Raw genomic sequence first — 23,132 nt, 5'->3', positions numbered from 1 at the left:
TTGAAGTTTACTTTTAGAGTCACTCTGTTTCATTGTTTCAGGAAGCTGATGAAGAGGATTTTGATGGAAGATGGAGATGGAGATGAAGAGGTGATGATGAAAAAGAAAAAGGTTCCAGTATATCTGTCCTTGCATGCACATGCACGCGCACTGGAGAACATGCACACAAACATATGCTACATGCATGCATCTATATCTATTTATTGCACGGTTGGCACTGTTTGATGTTTGCATTTGGTCACTTCATTTGGGGTGTCACAGGATCTGATGAGCGACCAAATGATCTGTAGGAGTTCCAGATGTCCCCGGTTCTGTAGAAATAGCATATGCATTTATGTAGATTCTAGTTCTATGGGATGTAGGGCTTTTAGCAGACACTTTTTCATTTGTAATGGGCTGTGGGAACATGTTTGTGTGCTACTGCAACTTGAAGTTCTATTAAACTTTTCTTAAGGAGATCAGAAATATTTATTTGAAGTGATGTTTAGATTGTTAGTAGAAATGCAAACATTCTCGTTAAGGCTTTTAGCAAAGCACCTAAATCTAAGTTGGGACGAATTGCTTAAAACCATAATTACTGTACTTCAATTCCTTAGTGGTTGTGTCAGCATCAGCATTTGCCCCCCACCACCACCGAACTTATTATGTGTATTTTGTTTGCATCCCAATTGCATGTTTACCAAGATAGGCACTTTGATAATTCTTGTCTCCCAGTAGCATTTCCACTCATACCTTTTGAACTATGAAAGAGTCAAGTTGCAAAAATAAGTGGTTGTTGCTCCTTTTTATGTTTTTACAATGCTGCTTGTCATCTGACATGATTGATGAATGTCTATAGGAAAACAGTGATGAACAAGATGACGATTATGACAATGAAGATGGTGATGAGGAAGAAAATTGATTGCTTTTGTGGTTTTCCTGTCGTGAGGAAGCAAGGATGAAACTAGATATAGGAAAGGGGAATAGCTAATGATGTGAAGCTACCTGCGGTTTTGAAGATTTGTAGCTTTTCAAAGTTTCATAGATATACATTTAGACAGCTTTTTGAAGATTTTTCATCTAGCTATACGTTTAGATCATGCTTTATATATTTTTACAAATGTTGTTATCCTTATGGTAGATGCCTTGGGGTCAAGGGATTCTCCATCTAGGAAGAAAAGACAACAAAAAAAAAATGAAATGAGAGCTGGAGATCAATTGGTTTAGTTACCTCCTATTTTTACGTACACATTTCAAATATAGTGAAATCAGAGATCGAGTATATGTATATAGAAAGTTGGTAGGTGAGATGGAGGAGAAAGCTAAACCTGTCAGGTCTATGCTAGCAAGGTTTCAAACCTTGCTAGCAGACCTGACAGTTTTAGTTTCCTACAAATCTCGTCTAGATCCCCACTCTTCTAGTCATATTTATAACTTGTATGAAGAGCTAAATTAATAAAATAATATTTTAAATAGTTTAAATATAATATTTTTTTTATCTACTTCAATGAAAAAAATTATTTAAAAAGCTAGTTATATTAGAATGGAAAAAACAAATATTTTATTATTTTTAATAGATTTGATGTTATTTTTTTCACGTAGTTTTATTTAATTGATTTGTTTTTTTTAATGGCTCTATTTTATTGATTTTGGCTTTTCTAAGAGATATATTGAAATAATATTTGTAGGAGAGAAAGATATTTTAGTATTTTGTTTAGTATTTTTTTTGGAGTGTGCAAAATAAATATAAAAGAGCTAAAATAATATTTTTTAATATTTAGCATACTTGTTGGAGATATTCTAAGCATGCTTTTACTGAACAGAAACAGATTGGCACGAAACAAAAGGCATCGCAAAGGGAATAATTGCAGCATTTAAAATTAAGTTTGTAATAAGTTTGAAATTGGGTATTGAAAGTATTTTTAAAAAAATTTAAATTTATTTTATTTTTTTATTTTAAATTAATATTTGATGTTTTTAAATTATTTTGATGTAATGATATTAAAATATTTTAGAGTCATAAACTTTAAACACTCCAAGGGAAATAATCGTATTGCCTAGTCCTAGAAATCTTAATTATAGTACCTTCAATACATTAATGGTTGATGGTTATTTCAAATAAGAATAGTTATCAACGGAAATAATTTGGGGTGTCAAAAAATATGTTGTGGTTGGTGTCTGCACTGGCGTCTCGCTCCATCAACCACTAAACTAAACTATCCGTGTATATGCGAAAAGGGGCACTAAAATAATCCTATTGTTCCAATTGCATTTCGATACAAACCTTTGCATCATAATCGTCACATACATAGTTGAAGTTTGTCTTCCCTTCATAGTTTTCTTAATTTTAGATGAGGAAGAGAGAACCAAACCAGATATATAGAAGAAAATCAATAGCTAATCAATAGAGAGATGGGTGGAAATTAAACTAATAGCACCATGCATGCCATATATGTGACATCAATTGGTTTAGTTTCCTCCAATTCTAACCTATTGTTGACCATTTGCACCATATAATGCCAATTAATCTAGTTTTCTCCAATTCTTACACACGACTTTCAAATATAGTGAAATCAGAGATCGAGTTTATGATAAACAAGGTGGAGGTGAGATGATGGTGGAAACTAAACCTATAAGCTTTAATGTTTGGAAGGTTTGTCTATAACTCCTTTTAGCCAGTAGTGTACTGCCTAAAAACCTTGGGTGTTCGTAAGCATGGTTCGGAATGGAACACACATATTTTCTTGCAAGTTAGCAATCAATGACGGATTGCATGGTAGAAAAACAGTTACCAAAGTACACTCACATGGTTTCTCCTCAACAAAAAGTACAGGTCTCCTAGAGAGAGCATTTCAGGGGGGGTTTCCTTGTTTGCTAGGTCTGATGCCCAGTTTTGACGGTCTAAGACTATCAATAGACAACAACGCGGAGGAAGGTGGACTGCACACATTAGGGCTATCAAAAATATAATTTAGAAACACATGGAAATACATATATTTTATAAAAACGACAATATATCCATACTGCGCCATTTTTTATTTTTTTTTGTGTGAAATTAAATGTGAATATTTTACAGTGAACACCCCAAAGCTGTAAAATGCAACAAAGAGCTCCAAAATGGAGAACTACCATATCACACCCCTTTTTATGTGCAAAATCACGTGCAGTGTTTACACTAAATTCCTCCACTATTCATTAAACAGAAAAATCACGAAAATTTCCCCAACAAAAATCACATAACAGAACCAATTGTATCGAACATAATGCAACATTTAAATACAGCGTCCTAGACTATCAATTGCAACAAAGATTAAATAGTACATAAAATAAAAGCATAAATACGAAAAACATGGGTATGCTAAGCCAACTTAGTTGGTAAAGTTGACAACTTCAAAAGACCAGGTGATAGACTCAGTCGCCCAAGTGAGGTGGCAGAATATCCTTCTCGGGTAACTCAGCCATTAAAGAATTAAACGGCAATTGCAACTGGAATGAAAGGGTAAATAAGGAAACCAAGACAATCTCGGACTGTCCCGAGCATAACTTGAACAATCCTAAAGAAACACAGTACATCTCAGTTCTATGATACAGCAATCTATGAAGTTAAAACCCATTTGGAATTATGCAGCTATTGTACAAATTCATCTTACCTAAGAAGAAAATAGGGATCAAAACCATCCCAAATCGAGTCATCTATGATGAATTTACTAGTCAACATGTCAGCAGTGGCTCCGACCTTTCTCTCATGCAAATTTACAACTAACAAATACAGGTTTGAAATCAAAGGATTCCTCAAGAACGGGTCGATGGTTTTACCAATTTCAACAATTTGAGATAGTAGAAGCATGTCATCCTCGATATTCCTATTGACCATGCAGTTTGAGAGAGCATAAAAGCCAAGCAAATTTGCATATATTGGTAGAAATGCATCTTTGTGGTTACCAACACCACCTATCCAATCAACTCCTCCCAAATTCTCAATATGGTCCTTGGCAAACGATGTCAACTGATGACAAAATCTACTTCTCCAGTTGTATAAATAATTTGTGAACTTCTGCTTGAATGGCCCATCAGCCAACCACGATTTTGAAATTGGAAGCTGTTCCAAATGAGAGCAGCATATTTGACAGATCAACAGCTTCTCTTCATGATGATTGTCAATTTCCTTGTCAAAAACCCGTCTGACAATATCTCCTTTACAGGTTACATAATTTGCTCCATTTATTACCCACTGTGAAAGATGATCAAAGTAATCAATCCAGTGACCAAAGATATAAGATAGATACCCAAAACTCAATTCAATCACTTTCTCCACTTGCATTGGGACCCCAACAGCTTGAAAGCTGCTTCCAGAAGCTTTTGAAGAAAAGCATTTCTGGACATTCAAGGCGAGCCATTGTCGTATCGCATCATCTTCATCCTCCAGCAACTTGATGCAAGTAAACCATATCTCAAGTAACTGACGACCGTACATATTAACAGCTTCTTTTGGTTCAAAACAGGAACCAGAAAGTCCAGCAGGGATTTCATTACTGAACACACAAGAACCAATAAGTTCTGCTTGTTCAAGCAAACCAGATGCAATAATAGATTCTGCTGCTGCATTGCGCTTGGTCACTGGCTCAGATGAAGAACTGTGTTCTTTGATAAGGTTGACAAAAAGGGTTATATATTCGTACAAAAGTGCTGATCTTTCCAGTTGACATGACTCACAGGATTTTGGAGTTTCCTCCTCCATGTAAGACAGAACACTGCTGGTTAATAAACTTGAAAACTTTTTCACACATATAGCCATGCAGCAGATGAGTGTCTCTCTTGTCTTTTTATGTCTTGTGATATTGTACAAGGATAACAACTTATCCCAGAACTGAAACGTGGAATCATTATCTAAGTTGCCAACATATGTAATATCGGCAGAATTTTGGTTTCCAGGTTTCTGAAACTGCAGCAAGTTCCAAGTGTAAAGAATCCTCAGAATGTAATATTTACATCTATGATACTTCTCCGAGTCCAAGAGCTTAACCATTGTCTCCTGGAGGTTTGGCTTACTCCAATGCTGAATAATTCCAATTGCACTGCTAGACAGATGGTGGACATCACTGATAGATTCTGTCGACTTCAGGAACTTCAACAGCCACTTCAGTGTTGCAAGTCGAACTTCATATGATGAATCTGACAAGGAACTAATCAGCCTTTTCTCAAGTGAGACAAAAGTTTCCTTTGTTTCAGGGAGGTTCAACAACTTTAAGTCATGTGATAAATGTGCTTGTGGCTTCTGAAGAACCTCCTCCATGCCATCTTTAGATGCCTGGAGCACACAACTGAAATAGGATATGGTTGCTTGTTCACGAAGTTCTGCTACTGTTGGATCATAATATGACACTCCAAAAGAATCTTCTACATCTAAGCATTCTGTACATAGCTTCCACAGCAGACTGCGGATGGGAAGGTAATTCTCCCTGATATGGCCTGTTTGTGCAACACTGAGCATGTGATCTAACACCCTTACAAAAGAGCTATTAAGGATAGGGCAAGGACACCTTTTGGGGCTTGCAATCCATGATCGCTTCGCTAGAACTTGGAACAGATCGCCAAGAATTTTCTCTTTCTTCGTGAAATCAGCAAGGTTTCTGCAATTTGCATCTAGAAGAGAACACATTTGCAATAGCATTCCATGAATCGAATTATAATTAGTAGAGACTGTTCCATTGCTTGGTTTCAATAAGGAAGACGGAAACGAAGAAGCTGCAATTTGATTCTCCACGCAAGGCAATTCAGAGCCAATATTCAGGAGGACAGTTGGCAGTTTCTCATTGGAGACCAGTCCTGTTAAAGCTCTAGATGCAAGAACACGAATTCGTAGATTACTTTGGGTTGAGCACCTCCTGATGAATGGCATAAATAGGAATGGATCCAAGTCATCTCCACTCTCACTAGCAATTGTTGAAGGCTTGAGCCTGGATAAAAGAATTAAAACAGGGCACAAGCTTGGGTGGACGACCTTTGATAAGTTGGATTCTGAGCATCCAGATGTTGCATCCCGAAGTGCATCAGTTGCAACATTCAGCTCATTGTAAAGAAATGGATGCAACGAGGGGTACCTTCAGGCAAGAAAATTAAATCAGTATCAGTTGCTACTTGAAGAACAAATAATCTTTAGAATGTTAATCAGCATAAAAAAATGGTTAATCATCAAGAATTCATGATAACAGGAGAACCCATTAAACTATCAATAGGTAAGAATCCAGATGGAATGTAAACCTCTTTTAAGAAAAATTGCAAAATCATTTCAGGGAATTGATTCTAACCTCTCAAATTCCATTTAATGTCAAGGATCAAGTAATTCATGGAACCCTTGTTCGTTGTGAAAAATAGATATATATACTTAACAATTAATTCTTTTGGTTTTTTGATAACATGGAGTATAATTTAATTACATAAGGGAACCCCTTTCATTTTCTTACAGTCATACCAACAGAAAATAGGATTTCATTCTGTGAATAAGAAGAGCAGCTATTTTTAAGTGTTCTTTTGTTTAGTTTTTTCCTACTTTCAAGAGACCATCAAGGAATTCTCACTAAATAGATGACAAGTAGCACGTTATTCCCAATGCATAAAATAAGCCAGAGTACTTCTCTTAGATTGTATTCTGCAGGGATAACCAATGAGAAAATGCATAAATACTTAGAAATATATTATTTTATAAGCAATATAGGGAACAGAAGGCATTAATTCTAGTATTCCAGATAGCTCCTAACCATTTCCTTCGTACAATAAAATGAACATATAAAATCCACAGAACATTTAAATTTTCACCTAAAGCACATAGAAAAGATGATTTGTTGCTTTTACCAGAAATCAAAAGTGAAACTTTACAAGTAAGCTTCATTCATGATGGAAAGGGATATAGCTTTTGGGAATTTGAGAGTGAAAATTGAACTTCAAGAAAAATGTTTTAAGCTTCAATGGTTCATTTGCAAATTTCTAGTAGTTCACAGTAAGTTAAAATCAGAGAAGAAACAGAAAAGATAAATAGTTAACATAAAGTCATAGAGATAAACCTGTGAAAAAACTCAAGCCCAGTTAGTGAACGTCGAGATTCTCGTTTTTGAAGATTTAGGAATCCTATCATGCGTCGTACTAAGGCAGTGTATGCCAGACAGGCACTATTTCGGACCTCCCAATATGGTGAAGAGAAAGAGTGAATTGAGACAATCAAAGCCTCCGCAGCAAAACCAGATGTATCAGTTGCAAGGTTTGTATCATTAAAAGCAGCTCTGAGAACATTAAATGCATGTACTGTCGGAATTACACCTTCATCTCGGATCTTTGAGGTCTTTTCCATCACATTCACCCCATACAGCTTTGCAGAATCAGGTGCTTGGTCTGAATTTGTCGATGACAACTTGCAGGAGTTGCCATTCATGCTCTTGGCATCAACCAGATACAGCAAGGAGCTATTAGCTACATCTATTAGCCACCGTAAAGCCCGTGGAAGGAGTTTCTTTGGTGCACCATCAGGCTCTGACAGAAAGAGAGCAATAAATGCTGCAGGAATACCAGCACTTCTTCGTAACAAATCATCCACAACCTGACCCTTGGCAATGGTTCTTTCCATCAGTTGTTCCATCCAAATTTCTGTCAACTTGCAAAGTCTACAAAAGGAGAAACCATAACTGAAAACAGAAACACGATTTGTGTTTTTCTTTCCACATGTAATGAACAAGACAATTTAAATGAATAATTCAGATAAGGGGAAAAAACGAGCCTATGAACCAGATAATTTTCAAAACAGGCCCGGATGGATAAGGTAAGATCAGAAAAATATTTATTTGATGAGTAGAAACATATTGAAGAGAAAAAAAGGAAGATCAGGTGGTAATTGGAACTGTCTGGATGCCAGACAGAACACCTTTGACTTCTCATATTTCTTTTCTTAAGAGTATTGATAGTAGATACAAGATATAACCCCAAGAAAATTACTATGACAGAATCTTATGCCATGCTAAATTATCATTCCAGCATATCGAAAGCAAATAAAGTTTTGAAAGGAAGGATGTATACCTCGGATCATTTGAGCAAAGTAAGCGGTTGCAAAGAGCAGTGAATCCAACTCTTGTCTTATCAATCGCTCCATTGTGCTTCATCTTCAGAAGGACTTCCAAGAAGTGGTTTCCAATTTGTTCAAGTTGTTGCAAATCAAGCATTGCATTAGGTATTGTCGGCATCGAGGCATCAGGACATGGGTCTTCAGACTTCGAATCTGAGTAACTATAACCTGGTAAGGGAATTTTTCTTATGATGGTTCCTAGAAGAAGACTCACCTGGGGGGGGGGGGGGGGGGGGGGGGGGGGGGAAGGGCCTCATATTAAATTTATGGTTATCATATAAAAAAAAACCTCCTAGTTTACTAAAATTCTTTTCCAAAAGGACTACAGACACAAAATAAACAATTACCTCTTTCATAGCCAGCCAACAACCAACCATGACAATCTGTTCCGATGGTCTACTGTCCTGCACATGTTTTGAATTAATGCCTTCATCTTCTGAAGGTCTTACCACCTCCATTTCATCCATCAAGTAAACATCATCGTCAGCCATCTCATCCATGTCTGCCAGATACCAAGCATCTGCAGAAACCACCCAAAGTGCCAATGATGTTATTCGCACAAGAAGCTCCAGGAGCTTCTCCAATGCATGCCTCATTTCTGAAATGCTAGACAGGACTGCATCTGAATTCCAATCCAATTCCTCAAAAGTATACCGTAGGGTCAGCAAAACTCCATGAACAAAGCTGTTTTTGCAAGCTTCAGAAAGATTCCTCTCTCCCTCTTCCACAGAAGCATTCAGCCAATCAATTAGTGATTTTATATACTCTACTACAGGGGGCTTTGATTCAATAATTTGACTATCAACATTGACCAGCTTTGATTGTGATTGAAAACAAACAACATCAACAGAAGCTCTAAGTATCCATCCTAGCTCCAACACATATTTCCGGAACAAAAGCCTTAGAGTCAGAGCACCAGCGTCACTCTCCCTGACACGTGGACTGCAAACTAACTTCTTAGCCCAATTGATCACTTTCTGGACCATATCCTTGCTTGATATCCCAGGAAGGGGGTTGGGAAAATATAGCAATATGCGGAAAGAACTCTCTCTCAGCCTGTCCCAGCTATCAATGATGGATCCAACTAATAACAACGTTGAATCAGGTAAGGTTATTCCTTTGCTATAAGGATAGAGAGAACTTTCAGGACGAAGAGACCCATCCTTATCTTGAGAAGTCAGTGTAATAGGCCAAACATTAAGCATTATGAGTAAAAGATCCATGGCCATTATTTTTCTCTTATAAGGAGCAGAGGGATAGCATGAAAAAAAAAGAAAACAAGACAGCCATCTCATAAAATTAAAAAGATTCTCTGCCCTTTTAATTAAAGATTCTTCAATCCCTTTATTTGAGTATGCTCCATTATTATTGCAATCCAGAAGGGGTTGCCAGCTCCCCTGCTTAAGTTGTCTCTCCAAGGCTGTTCGAACCCGAGCAAAGAACTTTCTAAACAAGCTGGTCCACTTCATTTGGAAACCAGTTGAGCAACTCCTCATGTTCAACAGCACAGCTTCTTTCAAGAGCGTGAGTTCTAAACAGGAAGGAATGCTAGAAGTCTTGGGATTTAAGAACAGAGACTCTGCAGCATCTACGCGGAGTAACTCGTCAACATGTCTTAGTGCCAATACTAGCCATTCAACATGGACCTTAACCTTTATCCCCTTTATGGAGAAAAGAGCGTAGAGTTTCACACTATCTGTCCCCAGCATACCATTTGTCTGAAGTGGTTGTGATGCATCCCACAAATCAATGTCGCCTTCAATTAGAGCAAGTGAACGGCATACCTTTACCAAGGACACTAAAACAGCTACTTGTTGCTCGACTCCCAGTTCTACATTTGTACCAGAAAGCTCGGGATATGACAGTTCATTTTCTGCCCCAATAAGCCCAACTGAGATATAAGCAAGCATAGGAAATATGCTATCTACATCAACTTCAAGTAGAACAGGCAAAGCATATGTGTTCACATTTGAACGAAGCTTTGAAACACCAGAAGCAAGTCCAAACAGAAAGGGAGGCAAACAATGCCCTCTATAAATAGCATAACCTTCCTCAATCCCATTACAGTTCCAACACTCATCACGCAAACACTCAAGGAAACATTTCAAAAATGTTGTAGCAGCACAGCACACATCATCATCAATGTAAGCTTGTACAATTTCAAACAGCAGATCAGAACTCATATCCAGTATAGTTTTTGCCCCCAGCCTCTTGGTCAACAAAGCTAACGGAACATATCTCCCCTTACAGCCTGTGCCTAGACGGAGAAGATCTGAAGCAATTTTTTGCAAGAAAGATTTTATTCTTTCACTTCCCTCTCCCCAATGAAGAGATGACTGAATATCTAAGAACAGATCAAAAATCAGATGAACTTGTTTCACTGTTTGACTTAAAGGATCTTCCAAGCTATTCCATATGATCTTCAGTATCCGTGTCCCCATTTCTACTGGTATGGGTTCATAATTATTCGAGATGTCAGTAAGATTACTTAGCATTGAAGTCTTCATCTGTTGCAAACAAATTTGCAACACTGTCAATGCATGAAAATTAAAATGACTATCGATAGGGTTCTCACAATAATTACACAACTCAGGCAAAATCCCATCATACAAAATAGTCTTAACAGAGCCACAACAATTTCCATTTTCCTCATTAACATTCAAACCACCACTCGATACAACAAATTGGGAATTGAGTACAGCCCTCGAAACAGCAGTAAGAATCCCCCTAATCAAGCACAACCGACTCAAACCAGAAAAACCATTTATCTCAAAACACAAATCCCCTTTAAATGGAACCTTCAAAATCACATCTCTAAACTCACTTTCAAAACAATTAGTACCGCTGGAACTACAAGTAATACCATTAAATATAGCTTTAACAATAACCAAACCAAGCTCTTCACTAGTAAGACAAACTTGCAAAGCAGCACACAATGCCACTCCAGCCGCCACAAAGCAATCCCTAGTAAAAGCCATCGACTTCAACACACTAACCAAAACCCCCAAAACCCTCTCCATAAACCCCACCTCTTCAAAACACTTAAACGTCCCCGGAAACCGCTGGATCAAATAATACAAGCAAGACAAACTCTCTTGACATTGCTCCATAACAACCGGAGAAGGCCTACCACCCAAATCCTCAATCTCCGAAAAAACACTATCTAATCCCAAAACAACATCCCAGCCAATCAAAACCGCACAATCACCAACAACACTAATCAAAAACCCTAATTTTGGCATCCCCATAATTGATAAAGCAACACGTGATAAACAAAACCTCTTTCTATTACTCCATTTCTTGTAATCCTCACATAAATCCCTAAAACACTCAACAATCAAAACCTGACGATCCTTGTTACTCACTTTTGATAAACCAGAAATCAAAGTTCGATGCAAAGGCACTGAATTTTCCAGAAACAAAACTTCCAAGTAAAAACGGCATGCCGTTTGAAGAATCGGAGTGTCGTTTTCGGTTTGTATTAGAGATAGGAGGTTGGTGAAGGAGGAAGCGAGGTTTTTGGAGTGGTTTACTTGAGAGTAAATTGAATTGAGTGAAATTAGGGTTTTGAGTTGGGTGAAGAAAAGGGAGAAGTTAGGGTTTAAGGGAAGGAGAGATTGAGAAAGCAAGGTGTCTGTGAAGGAAGACGGGAATATCACAGCACTGTATGTGTAGCGGTGGCGGTGCTGTAATGCGCGCCATTTCGCTGACATTTTTGAGAAGTTGAACTGGATTTTGGAGGCGGCTATGGTTGCTTTTGTGTGAGGAGAGAGAGCGAGGGGGTTGGAATACCAGAGGAGGGTTTTTGCCTTAGGGCAAAGCTGGGCGTGTATTTTCTTTTTTAAAAAAAATATTTTAAATTTGAATTAATTTATTTTTGAATAGAAATTAAATTTTTTCTCAAAAAAAAATTTTTATCCCGCTAAAATAAATTGAAATCGAGTGTCTTGATTGATAAGATGTGATAAGATGATGTAGTGTATTTTTGTAAAAATATTTTTTAATTAAATGTTTTTTATTTTCAAGATTAATATAATCAAAATCATTGAAAAGGACATAAAACATATTAATTTAACTTTTTTAAGAAAAAAGATTAAATTATAAAAACAAATGATTGCCATATTATTTTATTTTATTTTTCTCTTAAAGCATTTTCTATTCCAATTATATATTTTTTTTTTCAATTTTATTCTTATACATTACATTTATTAAAAATTGAATTTGATAATTTGTCAAAAAAAATCTCAATATTAAATTAATATTTAATTTGATAAAATATAATTTAATTTTATTGTTTAAAACAAATTGAGAGTTGAGGGACCAAGTTTGACATTGAAACGAAAAAGGCAACCATATTTTTTTTCATACATGAGGCATGGAAGATTTTGGTCCATGAAGTTTTTTGGGTTTACATTTTTTAATTCTTTTAGTTTTAAAATTTTATATTTTGATTTAAAATTTTAATTTATTCATATTACAATCTCTGATTTTAAAAAAGAAAAGAAAGAGTCATTAGAAAACAAGGGAAGAGAGAGAAAATTATCAGTTGTCCATATTTTGATAACTAAAAAAAATCAATCTTAGTATTAATGAGTTTCATTTAACAAGAAGAATTCCATTAAAATATTTTTAACTCATCATATTGCTGAAAAATAATAGATAGGGTTCATAAATTTTCTTTGATTTAGGATTATTTTTATTTTATGTTTACTAATTAAAGTTTGTTTTTAGGTTAGGTATCATTTTATTAAGGTTTATGATGCATTCCTTAGGAGTTTTCATGTGGAAAAAAAATTAAAATGTACCTTTTATGTTTAAAAAGGCTGGATTTTTCGGCCATAAACCACTGGACAACATGTGTCATGTGCTTTATTATAAAAGAAATGGAAGCACAACGCGTCATCCACTCATTTTAAGAAAAACATTAAGGATGACTTAACCTTTAAAGTCCATGTGCTTGACTCTTTTTTTTTTTTATGAGTAGAACGCATTAATATGATTAAAATGCATTAATAATAGACTTCATGCAAAACTTCATCCCAATCTAGTAATTGGATTGAGAGCTCTGCTTCCTAATGTAAAATTAGTCAGCTCATGACTTTTTCATTAACGATCCAAATTTTCTTATTCAATCTTCACACAAAATCATATCAATTTTCCTTCTAAACCCTTAAGGTCATTTTATTATTTTGGAATATATTTATTTTAGAATTTTCACCTTTATTTATTTATCGGGCTTATTACTGTTTCGAAATAACATCACTGATTTTTAATCGGTGCTTGCACCTTCAATCCTACCTTTATTTCTTAGAAATATTTTGTCAATTTTCTCATTATTTTATCCATCAAAACACGTTACTAGTTTCTCTGTCCTTATGAATTCTAAACCAAAATTCATTTTATTGAGATCACTTTCCTTATTTATCATTATTTATCTATTATTTCTAATCTTGGTTTCCATCACTCATTAGAATCATATCACTTTCAGTCTTATGTTTACATGATGATTTACACATCTGCATATTTAAATTGACTCCTATGGGGTGATGATAATGATACCAGTGAAATTGGTATTGATAATGTATTAAGCAGAAATAATCATGATTGATCTTATAAAATCTGGAATGGAAGTTGATAATGGGAGGGGAAACAATTTATAGTAGTTGAACAAGAAAGAGATTCTAATGAAAACCAGAAGGGAGAAGTGAATAAAATATGAATGCATGTTGTCCTTTTAAAATTGTTAGATATTTGTGTTGTTATATTTATTGTGATATTCATGTTTTCAATAATATATATTTTGTTTCAGGACCATCCCATGCACGACAGGAGTAGTAACTTATGTTCACTTTTTGTAATCTAGGTTCTAGAGAGTATACCCTTGTATTTTTATAAACATGGAAATGTTTGTATAACTTAATTTGTATAATTAATGTTTAAACTTGATTAAATGAACTTAACTCTGTAGTCCATATCATGTATGCGTATTTATATTTTTATCCATCCATAATGATATTTGTTATATAATGTATATCATAAATATTGTGGTTGATATGTATGATGATGTTTGTGGGATTGGGACCCAGGATGATTGGGTCGGGATTGAGTTAGGAGATGCAGGTTATTAAAAGTGTAAACATGTTAAATGTTGATAACTTGGGACCTTCCAGTATAGGGGAGACTCTGTCAAAATTTCGGTAGACTTTACTACGAACACCATGAATATATATAGAGAAAAAAATTAATTACTCTGTTTTCCAGTTGACATAAGATTGTTGTTTTTATCTCGGAACGGGGGATATTACACTTGAGATCACTAAATTATCTTATATGAAGGTACTTGAGTGATTAAAAGATGATTCATAACCCCAGGTGAATCAGGAAAATTGTTTAATATGTTCTTAAACAGTATTGACTGAGAAATTCTTGGCCAAAGTGGAATGAGATTTGAAAAGAGTTTCAAATCTTATTCAAATGATCAATGACTATTGATAAAATGATATTAATTACACTGAGAAACTGATCACTGAAAGGTTAAGTCAAATCACTAATGACTTATCTAATATTTGAAGGATCATGAAACGTTGCTAGAAGATGCACCTAATCTTCAAATATAATTTAATTAATTGTTGATTAAATTGTTTAATTTATTTAATTCTATTTATTTATAATTTATATTTATATTTAGGCCAACATATTAGGAACCTATTGGGTCACACATATTAAGAACCATTAGTCATAAATTAAACTGTGATGATTTAAGGAAGTATGACTTGATTAAAATATATCTTAGAAGTTAAGGACTAAAATATAATTAATGCAAGAATTATATTTCTAGACCTACAAAAATCAAGTAAGGACTTGATTGAGTTAATTTTTTCAATTGTGTTGAATTAATATATGAATATTATTCAAAAGCCAAATTGATAATTTGCTAATTTATAGGGTTTTTTAGATTTTTCTATAAATAGTAAGTTGTGCCTCTTATCTTTAGTGGTTTTTCGTTAAACAGAAAAACTACGCAAGTCACAAAATAAAGAGTTATCACTCTAGACATAATAATCACTCTCCTCCAAATATGGATTTAGGAGATTTCTCACTGATGGTTCGTGTAGATTACCGTTGGACAATTGAATGACTTGTGGTTTGCGACAATCCATCCTTTAAAAAATTATTCAAAGCCGAAGAAGATCAAATCTTCAGGTAATAAATCTTTAAACAACTCTAGATTTATCTAACAGGGTCCTAGGGACTCCTGAATTATTATTTTTATTGTTTTCATTGTGTGTATGATATTCAGGAACCCAATATTTTTCTCGTATTTGACATACAATCAACACACACAAAAAAGGAAAAGAAAATCCCTAATTCAAAATCTAGTAATACTTTAAATTGGAAACCCTAACCTTATTTCCGCTAATTTAAACTAATTCACAAATACTTTAAGAACTCTAAAAATCAATAAAAAATAAATAAATAAAGGAGCTTTTAGACATTTGGTGTTTGAAACCAGACATTTACTTATCTATGCTTTTTTATTTTGGGTTCTTTTCACTTCTGTTAAGAGAGAAAGTTGTAAAGCGAGATATAAACGAGAGTGAGAGTGAGTGTTTATTGTTTCCATCAGTTTATAATATATTATATATAAGGGTACACCATTTCACATGATTATAAATTTTAGTTTGACTAAGGATGTGAAGTGTAATTTTTCAAACACGGAGGCAGAGAAAAAAAATATCAAACTATAGAATGCTCAATGTAATTATCCCTCTAAATAAACAAAGTTATTAAACTCAACTAGTTCCATGTTTGAATGTGTGCATGTGTATTTTGGAATATTGGCGGTAATAATCTTTAAGATTGTTGAATGCAAGAATACTGATTAATGATCACTTGGTGTATCGCTAATAGTCTTTGAGTAGGTAGGTGGTCTCCACCATTATCCATATTTTATGCTAGATCCTTGTAGTGAATTTTATATATTTTGTTGTTACTTGGTTGTGGTTGTTTGAGATTACTCATCAAATAGTTGATTGAATAATGTAATTAGCTTCAGCTAATAGTGTCCATAACAGATGACCGGGATTGAATAATGTGATTAGCCTCGAATGTTGGGTTTACTTTCGATTAATAACATTCAGGTTTACAAACCGAGGGAGACTAGGGAGTTAACCTCGGTCTCTAAACCTCAAGTTGAGTGATTGGGATGTACGAATAAGATTAGCATCGAACGGCGAAATCATTAATGACCGTGCTATATGAAGTCCATAATAAGAACTTACCTATCTAAGTTAATAGTGGAATTTTCAATCATGTATTTCTATTCATTATTATTATATTTCAAGATCTCTCTTTTATTCTTTTATTGCATTTGAATTGTAATAGAGACGTCACATAGCCATGGCGTGTAGAAACTCTGTTCCATGTGTTTTGATATAAATTATGTAATCATATGTTTAGGTGATGTGCATTTTGTATAACAATGTAATGACTATGGATTTGCCGATCGACATTTTTGTAAAGACTTGAAATGATGACTTTCTGAAAACAGGAATGTGGATTTATAAGTATGAAGATATAATGATATGCATGTATTGCTTATGTATTCTCTTCTATAAAGTTGTTGTATCATTTTGGTCCCTGGTCTTGGATTTATGCAAATTAACCTTTCTAGTGTGTAGAAATGGCAGGTTCTTCAAGTCCTCAAATAAAAAATATTTGTTTTCGGTGGATCCAGTCCTGGGAAAGAAAAAGAGTTTTTAGAATCAGCAAATCATCTTGGTCAGGTATTAGCTGAGAGAAAGATTCATTTAGTGTATGGCGGAGGCAACCTTTGGTTAATGGGGGGGTGTGTCAATAGCTGCATTTTTATGAGGCAGTCAAGTTTTGGGGGTTGTCCCCAAAGCTTTAGCAAAAGATAACCTCATTGGAAAAACAATTGGAGAGGAACTACAGGTCTCCACAATGTCTGATTGACTGAATACAATGTTTAAACATGTTAATGCCTTCATTGCCTTACTAGGTGGTCTAGGCATATTAGAAGAGATCTTTCATATTTCCTCTTAGGCCCAATTGCACATTCACCATAAACCTATAGGTTTGTTAAATGTTAATGATTTTTATGATAAATTATTGTCTTTTCTTGATCAAGCTGTGGAACAGGAATTTCTAACATCTTCGGCACAACAAATCATAATCTTTGATGCTACTGTTGAACAATTGATTGACGAACTACAATTTTTCATCCCTATCATTGATCCCTCCATGAGTCGCATACATTGGTCAACTAAGGAAAGTTGTAAAAAGCTTAGCTTGGATTTGAGCATTCGTTTGTGAAACCTTGTGTCCTTTTATTTCATTATTTTGTTTTGTTATTTATTATATTTGTTTAAGTGTGTTTCGGGTTTGTCAGTGTTCGTTGTTTCAGGTGATGTCTTCTATACTATATTTTTCTACCTTAGGACATTGAGGACAATGTCTCATTTTGGTTGGGAGGGAAGGCTAGTCGATGCCTAAAAAAAAATTAACTAACTATATTTTCTATTTGCAAAACCGTTGTTACTAAGATGGCAGAGTCAAGGAGTTCTTTTGTTAAAGTGACTCTTGAGACGCATCTTAGTAAACATTCTTAACAAGATCTATCATAATACTTCTTGAAATATTCAGGTTTACAAACTCTCGTATTATTATCAATTGATTCTGTTTATATACTAATTTAACAAGTATTTTTAAACTTTCATTTTCACACACACACTTTAACATATGATTGTGGGTCGCACATTGGATTATTACATTATTTATGTTCTTTTGTTACAGGTAACAACTAAGGGAAATGGAAAGTATATAATTTGCAAAAAAAAAAAACAAAAAAAAACATAGATAAGTTTGGTTTTGCAGCCTCTCTAATCTAAGCAATTAAGCCCGAAGGGGTGTTTTAACACTTAATACCCTAAAGTCAACTGACTTGGGAGCTATTGGCCCAACGCTTGTTACATGGGTTGAGGAGAAAAGCTTAAAGGAATCAAACATTGCACTATCTACATATAAGTATCTACAACCCGAGTTACTAAGCTCGAAGGGGTGTCTCAACACCTAATGCCCTAAGACCAACTAGTTTGGGAGTCATTAACCGAAAGCTTGTTACATGGGTTAAAGATGCATTGTGTTTTAAGTTATATATATATATATATATAAAGAAAAAAAATAATAACCTCAACCCAAGGAAGTTAACCTTAAACATTAGAACGAAATATTGTTTTCTTCCAATAAAAGCTCCATCATCTACGTTTTCATACATTTGAGCACATAAAAAAAATTTATTAATATTTTGTTTAAGAGGTATTGAGCAGATATATATAAATTTAATGACAGTTTGTTTACTTGGATAGATTAATGGAAGTTAAATGATGAATGCCTTGCTTTGTGGAACTTGCAACTTGTTTTTCTATTTTAACGCTTTGATTACTAGGGACTAGTAATAAGTTGGTTGGGGGGTGTGATTGGTACTTAAAAATGCATTTTTATCAAGGTTTTATATCATCATTTTGCACTTGAAGTATCAATAATTCCTTAACTAGAGTATGTTTTATAATAACAGGTTTGATAATATAAGATAGCTTTAATTTAAGGTAAATGCTCATTTTAAATGCAGGCATATCTCACAATGCAAAGCATTGATTGATCTGATTAACTATTGAAAGTGAAAGGACAAAGAAAAAGCTAAGCTTAGAAAGGAGATGTCGATTAAATTTAAATTCGAACACTGTTCAGTCATTGAGTCATATCTAGAGCTATAAATCTTGGATTTCAGTTTGATTTATATGGATAGAAAGCTAAAAAATATGCCTATAATTTTCATGAAATGATGACTTTCTGAAAACAGGGATGTAGATTTATAAGTATGAAGATATAATGATATGCATGTATTGCTTATGTATTCTCTTCTATAAAGTTCTTGTATTATGTGATCATATGAGTATTGTGCTATATCAACTAATGATACCTATATGAACGATCTATAAACACTATTGTGCAAAGCATCAATGGGCGTGAGGATACATAAAAAAAATAAATTCATCACCCATTTTCGTGTAATTATGATTAAACACTATTTCATGAATTGATGAGAAATTCTGAGTTATTACAATAAACTTCTAATTTTATACAATTTTGCCTCTGTCGAACATCAATGTTAGCCCTAAATTCTAGTGTCGTTTTCATTTTGGTCCCTGGTCTTGGATTTATGCAAATTAACCTTTACTTGACCATTACACTTTCAATTCTCTTTAATTTCATCTGCCTACTTTGGCGCCTTTTGCAAAGTGGTATTTGGCCATGAATTTCTTCAATTTAGCCCTTAATTGGTATAAAAACTTTGATTTTCTTGCAATTTAACCCATGATTTCAATCAATTGACTTGGTAAAAATTAAATTTGGTCTTCTAAAATTTCAATATTCTCAATTAAGCCTAAATTGGGCTCCCAAACTTAATTTTTCACCACTTAACCCCAATAAAAATAATTTGACCAATTAAAGTATAATTAAGTCCTTGCACGTAATTAAATTCTTCAATTGGACCCAAATTAATTCTTAAACATAATTAAACTTTAATTTAGCCCATGATTAAATCAAATTAGCTATTAAAAATTTAATTATATATCTAGGCTTAATGTTTATGCAGATTCATCCAATAATCATATAACTTGACCTTGAATCTACTTTGTCTCTCTAGTTTTAGGTAAAATTGGGCACAATTAGGCTCTCATTCCGTAATAGCTTAGTGTTCAATATACACAACAATAAATCTTTTGTAATACTCAAACAAACATTTCATAACAGTTTAACATTTAGTATAACACAACAGTAGACACTTTGTATTACTCATCCAACTCATGACAATTAATGTTTAGTACAATACAACAATAGATTCTTTGTAAGACTCATACAAAAATTTGTAACAATTTAGCACTATATATAGCACAATAATAGATCCTTCGCAATATTTATATAAACATTTGTGACAAATAACCTTCAACATAATACAATGATAGATCCTTCGTAATACTCATGCAACCATTTGTAACAATTAACATTCAATATAATGCAACAGTAGATCCTTCATAATACTCATACAACCATTTGTGACATTAACATTTAGTATAATACGACGATTGGCCTCTCATTTAAGGAAGAGGAAAAGTCACCCTCCCTCTCTCCTTGCATTTATACCCCCTCTTAAATGAGAGGGGGGTGTTTGGGTGCTGGATATCTTTGGTTTCTATCCCTTTTTTGAGTTATCCTAGGCTGGTTCCTATTCTAATTCTCCCCTAAGATAGGCGTCTAACACAAATTTTTTGTTGGGTTTTACAATGTCGCTGCCGATTCAGAAATCGGTAGCAAAAACTATGTCGCTGCCGATTCAGAAATCAGCAGCGATGGTGAAGTCATTTCTGTCTTTCCTTCTTTTTTCTTTGGTGTTTACATTTATAATGAGAATGCCCATATTACTACACTCGGTCAACTCTGTATTTTTAAGGTAGTACAACATGCAGAAGTTTGTACACATATCAGTTTTTTGGTATCCTAGACCAAAGGGTTTCATTATGGACTTAGTAGCATAAAAGTTCTCTTTCAGGCTTTTCCCTTTAGGTAAAATGCTTCTTGTCCATTCGGCAATTCTATCATAATCGACCTCACTCAACCCATGATTTGACTTGATGGTGAGCACGTGTGTAACGACCAATAATTTATTGTGATATTTGCAACCATCCCATAATAGTTTGTCATAATCTTTCAAAAGATCAAAAACCTGGTCGCGTCTACATTAGGTTCTTCATCTACGATTAGACATTGACTGACATGACCCTGATTCATTCTCATCGCATCCTTATATATTCCTATAAGAATGACTATTGTCATCTACAACTCCATGTATGTTGCTATAACTAGAAGTTCATCCAACCATCCTTTCTACCATGGTATTGTGAGGAACATATGGTTTTTCGTGTGCGTATACCAACACATGTATTTCTCCATAAATCTTTTTTGTAAAAGATGCAAAGATGCATTGTTATAACATTTGAATCGAGAATTTTTTTTTCTTTACACCTCTTGCATGAACATTTAATACCCCCTCCATTAATATTCTTAGATTAAATAACGTGTAATTAATAAAACCTTGAACCCCATTACAATAATCCATTATCTGCAACCCTTGGGATGAATCTCTATACATGCATGATGATCATCTATTACTTATATCAAACATATATAAAATAATGATGACAATATGTATTAATTAACTATGTTAACTAAATAAATTTACAAAAATATTGATTTAGCTCAAACTTATTCAATCTATTTTAATAGTACTATTAATTCATTATCAATTATCTATATAAATTTAAATTTATACGTATTTACCGAAAATTTCAACTCGGCAATAAAATTAACAAAATATAAAACAAACATGTTAAATAATCCATTATTTATTTCATCACAAAACACCTAATTCAAAAATTCAACATAAGTTTCATCAATTTATATATATAAAAAAACAATTTTACAAAATTTTAAACAAACCCTAACATGTACAAATCATAAATCCATACAATAAATTTGCATGAAAAAAAACTATAAAACAAGTAAACACCCAAACAAAATACATATACTACAAAAATAGGAAAAAAAAAACATTTTAAAATTGAGTTCAAATAAAAAAGGGTAGATTTGCATACTTAAAGTGGATAATTCTCAATACAATTTGAATCAGAATATGGATGTTGACAAACTAAGTGTTGTGGTGGCCAGATTTGTTGTGGGAGGTTGAATTATGTGGAGATTAGGGGGGAGGGGCGGGTGGTTGTGCAAAAAAAATGCATAAGAAAGAAGGAGAAATGGGGGAAAGGGAGCGAAAGGTCGATTGTCAGGTCATAAATCAAATATTACCAATGACATTATTTTGTCAGTAACTGTTGGTAAAAATGTCATGTCATTGTACGATTTGTCTTTTTTGAATCCCACTATAATACCCTTTGTAATTCCTCGGTATATATCGAGGAATTTTTTTGATCAATATATTTATGGATTTACTTTATTGTTAGGTTAATTCCATCAACAATACCATTTGTAAAATTTACATATCATCATACAGTTTGTCTTTTTTTTTTTTTCATTTCTTATTTTTCTACTACAATTCCTTTGGTGTATACCAATGGAATTTTTTTATCGGTATTTACCGATGGATACAGGGATAGAAAATTCTGTCGATAAAGGTCGTCGTATTATACTAACAGAAATATTTGGTCGGTATTTCTGTTTGTATTTGTCAGTTTTCTGATAGTGTCATCTGGGTGCATTACTAGGCCTACCATATATGGTTGGAAAGCTTGAGATATTTAGTTTCCAGACCAACTTAAATAGCAGAAAAATTCCACCTGTAGCTCTAGATATGTCCCAAACAATACATTAAGGTCTAGTTCGGGCAAAATTGACAAGATTTGTCTAGTAACTTCGACCCTTTAAAATAATATGTTCCCAACTCCATTTGAACTTAAAATTTACCAAAATTGGACCTAACTTGGTTTGTATCAGCTTCGCAATATGTGAACTTCTTACTAATGTTATAAATGGTTGTTTTTTTCTCCCTATATTGTTGTGCTATCCTAGCACACCATCTATGTGTATTTCATTGATTGTTAAGTATAGTATTTTAGACGGTACTGCCAAGAAGGAAACTCTCAAAAGGAAGAGAGAAAGCTTAGAGAAAGATGCTCTCTTCTACTACCCTATGGCTAAATCAAAGAAAAAGACATCGTTGCTTCAATTTGCATAACAAGATTGTCCCTGCTAGCTTCCTAGTTCTCTGCCTCCTTCTTCTCGTAGAACTAGGGCTCCAACTCGAAGGATTTTGCTCGGCTTGCATGATTGGCAAACTCCTTGTAAACACAAAAAAATAAGTAAAGCCGAAATGACTCCATCATCGTTGTTGATTTCAGAAATCGACAGCGGCATAGTTGGTTGCCAATTTCTAAATCGATAACGC

The 23,132-nt window shown here is 34.0% G+C and overlaps 1 protein-coding gene and 1 pseudogene across 1 annotated transcript; one reads left to right on the top strand and one right to left on the bottom strand.

Annotated features, from left to right (window-relative positions):
• The window catches only part of LOC133700042 (NAP1-related protein 2-like), a 38,768-nt pseudogene extending 37,867 nt beyond the window's left edge, over positions 1-901 (top strand).
• A 2,582-nt stretch (positions 902-3,483) lies between these two features.
• LOC133698709 (uncharacterized) lies at positions 3,484-11,910 on the bottom strand. The gene is made up of 4 exons (XM_062121737.1): positions 8,437-11,910; positions 8,044-8,303; positions 7,041-7,634; positions 3,484-6,080 (listed from the first exon to the last, which is right to left on the bottom strand). Exons 1-4 carry the CDS (start codon positions 11,800-11,802, stop codon positions 3,626-3,628), a joined length of 6,675 nt encoding a protein of 2,224 aa, XP_061977721.1. The 5' UTR covers positions 11,803-11,910; the 3' UTR covers positions 3,484-3,625.
• Between the last annotated feature and the right edge of the window lie 11,222 nt (positions 11,911-23,132).

The sequence above is a fragment of the Populus nigra genome, chromosome 7 (assembly GCF_951802175.1).
Source record: "Populus nigra chromosome 7, ddPopNigr1.1, whole genome shotgun sequence".
Lineage (NCBI taxonomy): Eukaryota > Viridiplantae > Streptophyta > Magnoliopsida > Malpighiales > Salicaceae > Populus > Populus nigra.
The sequence above is the reverse complement of the archived record's forward strand: the minus strand, read 5'-3'. Positions and strand labels throughout refer to the sequence as shown.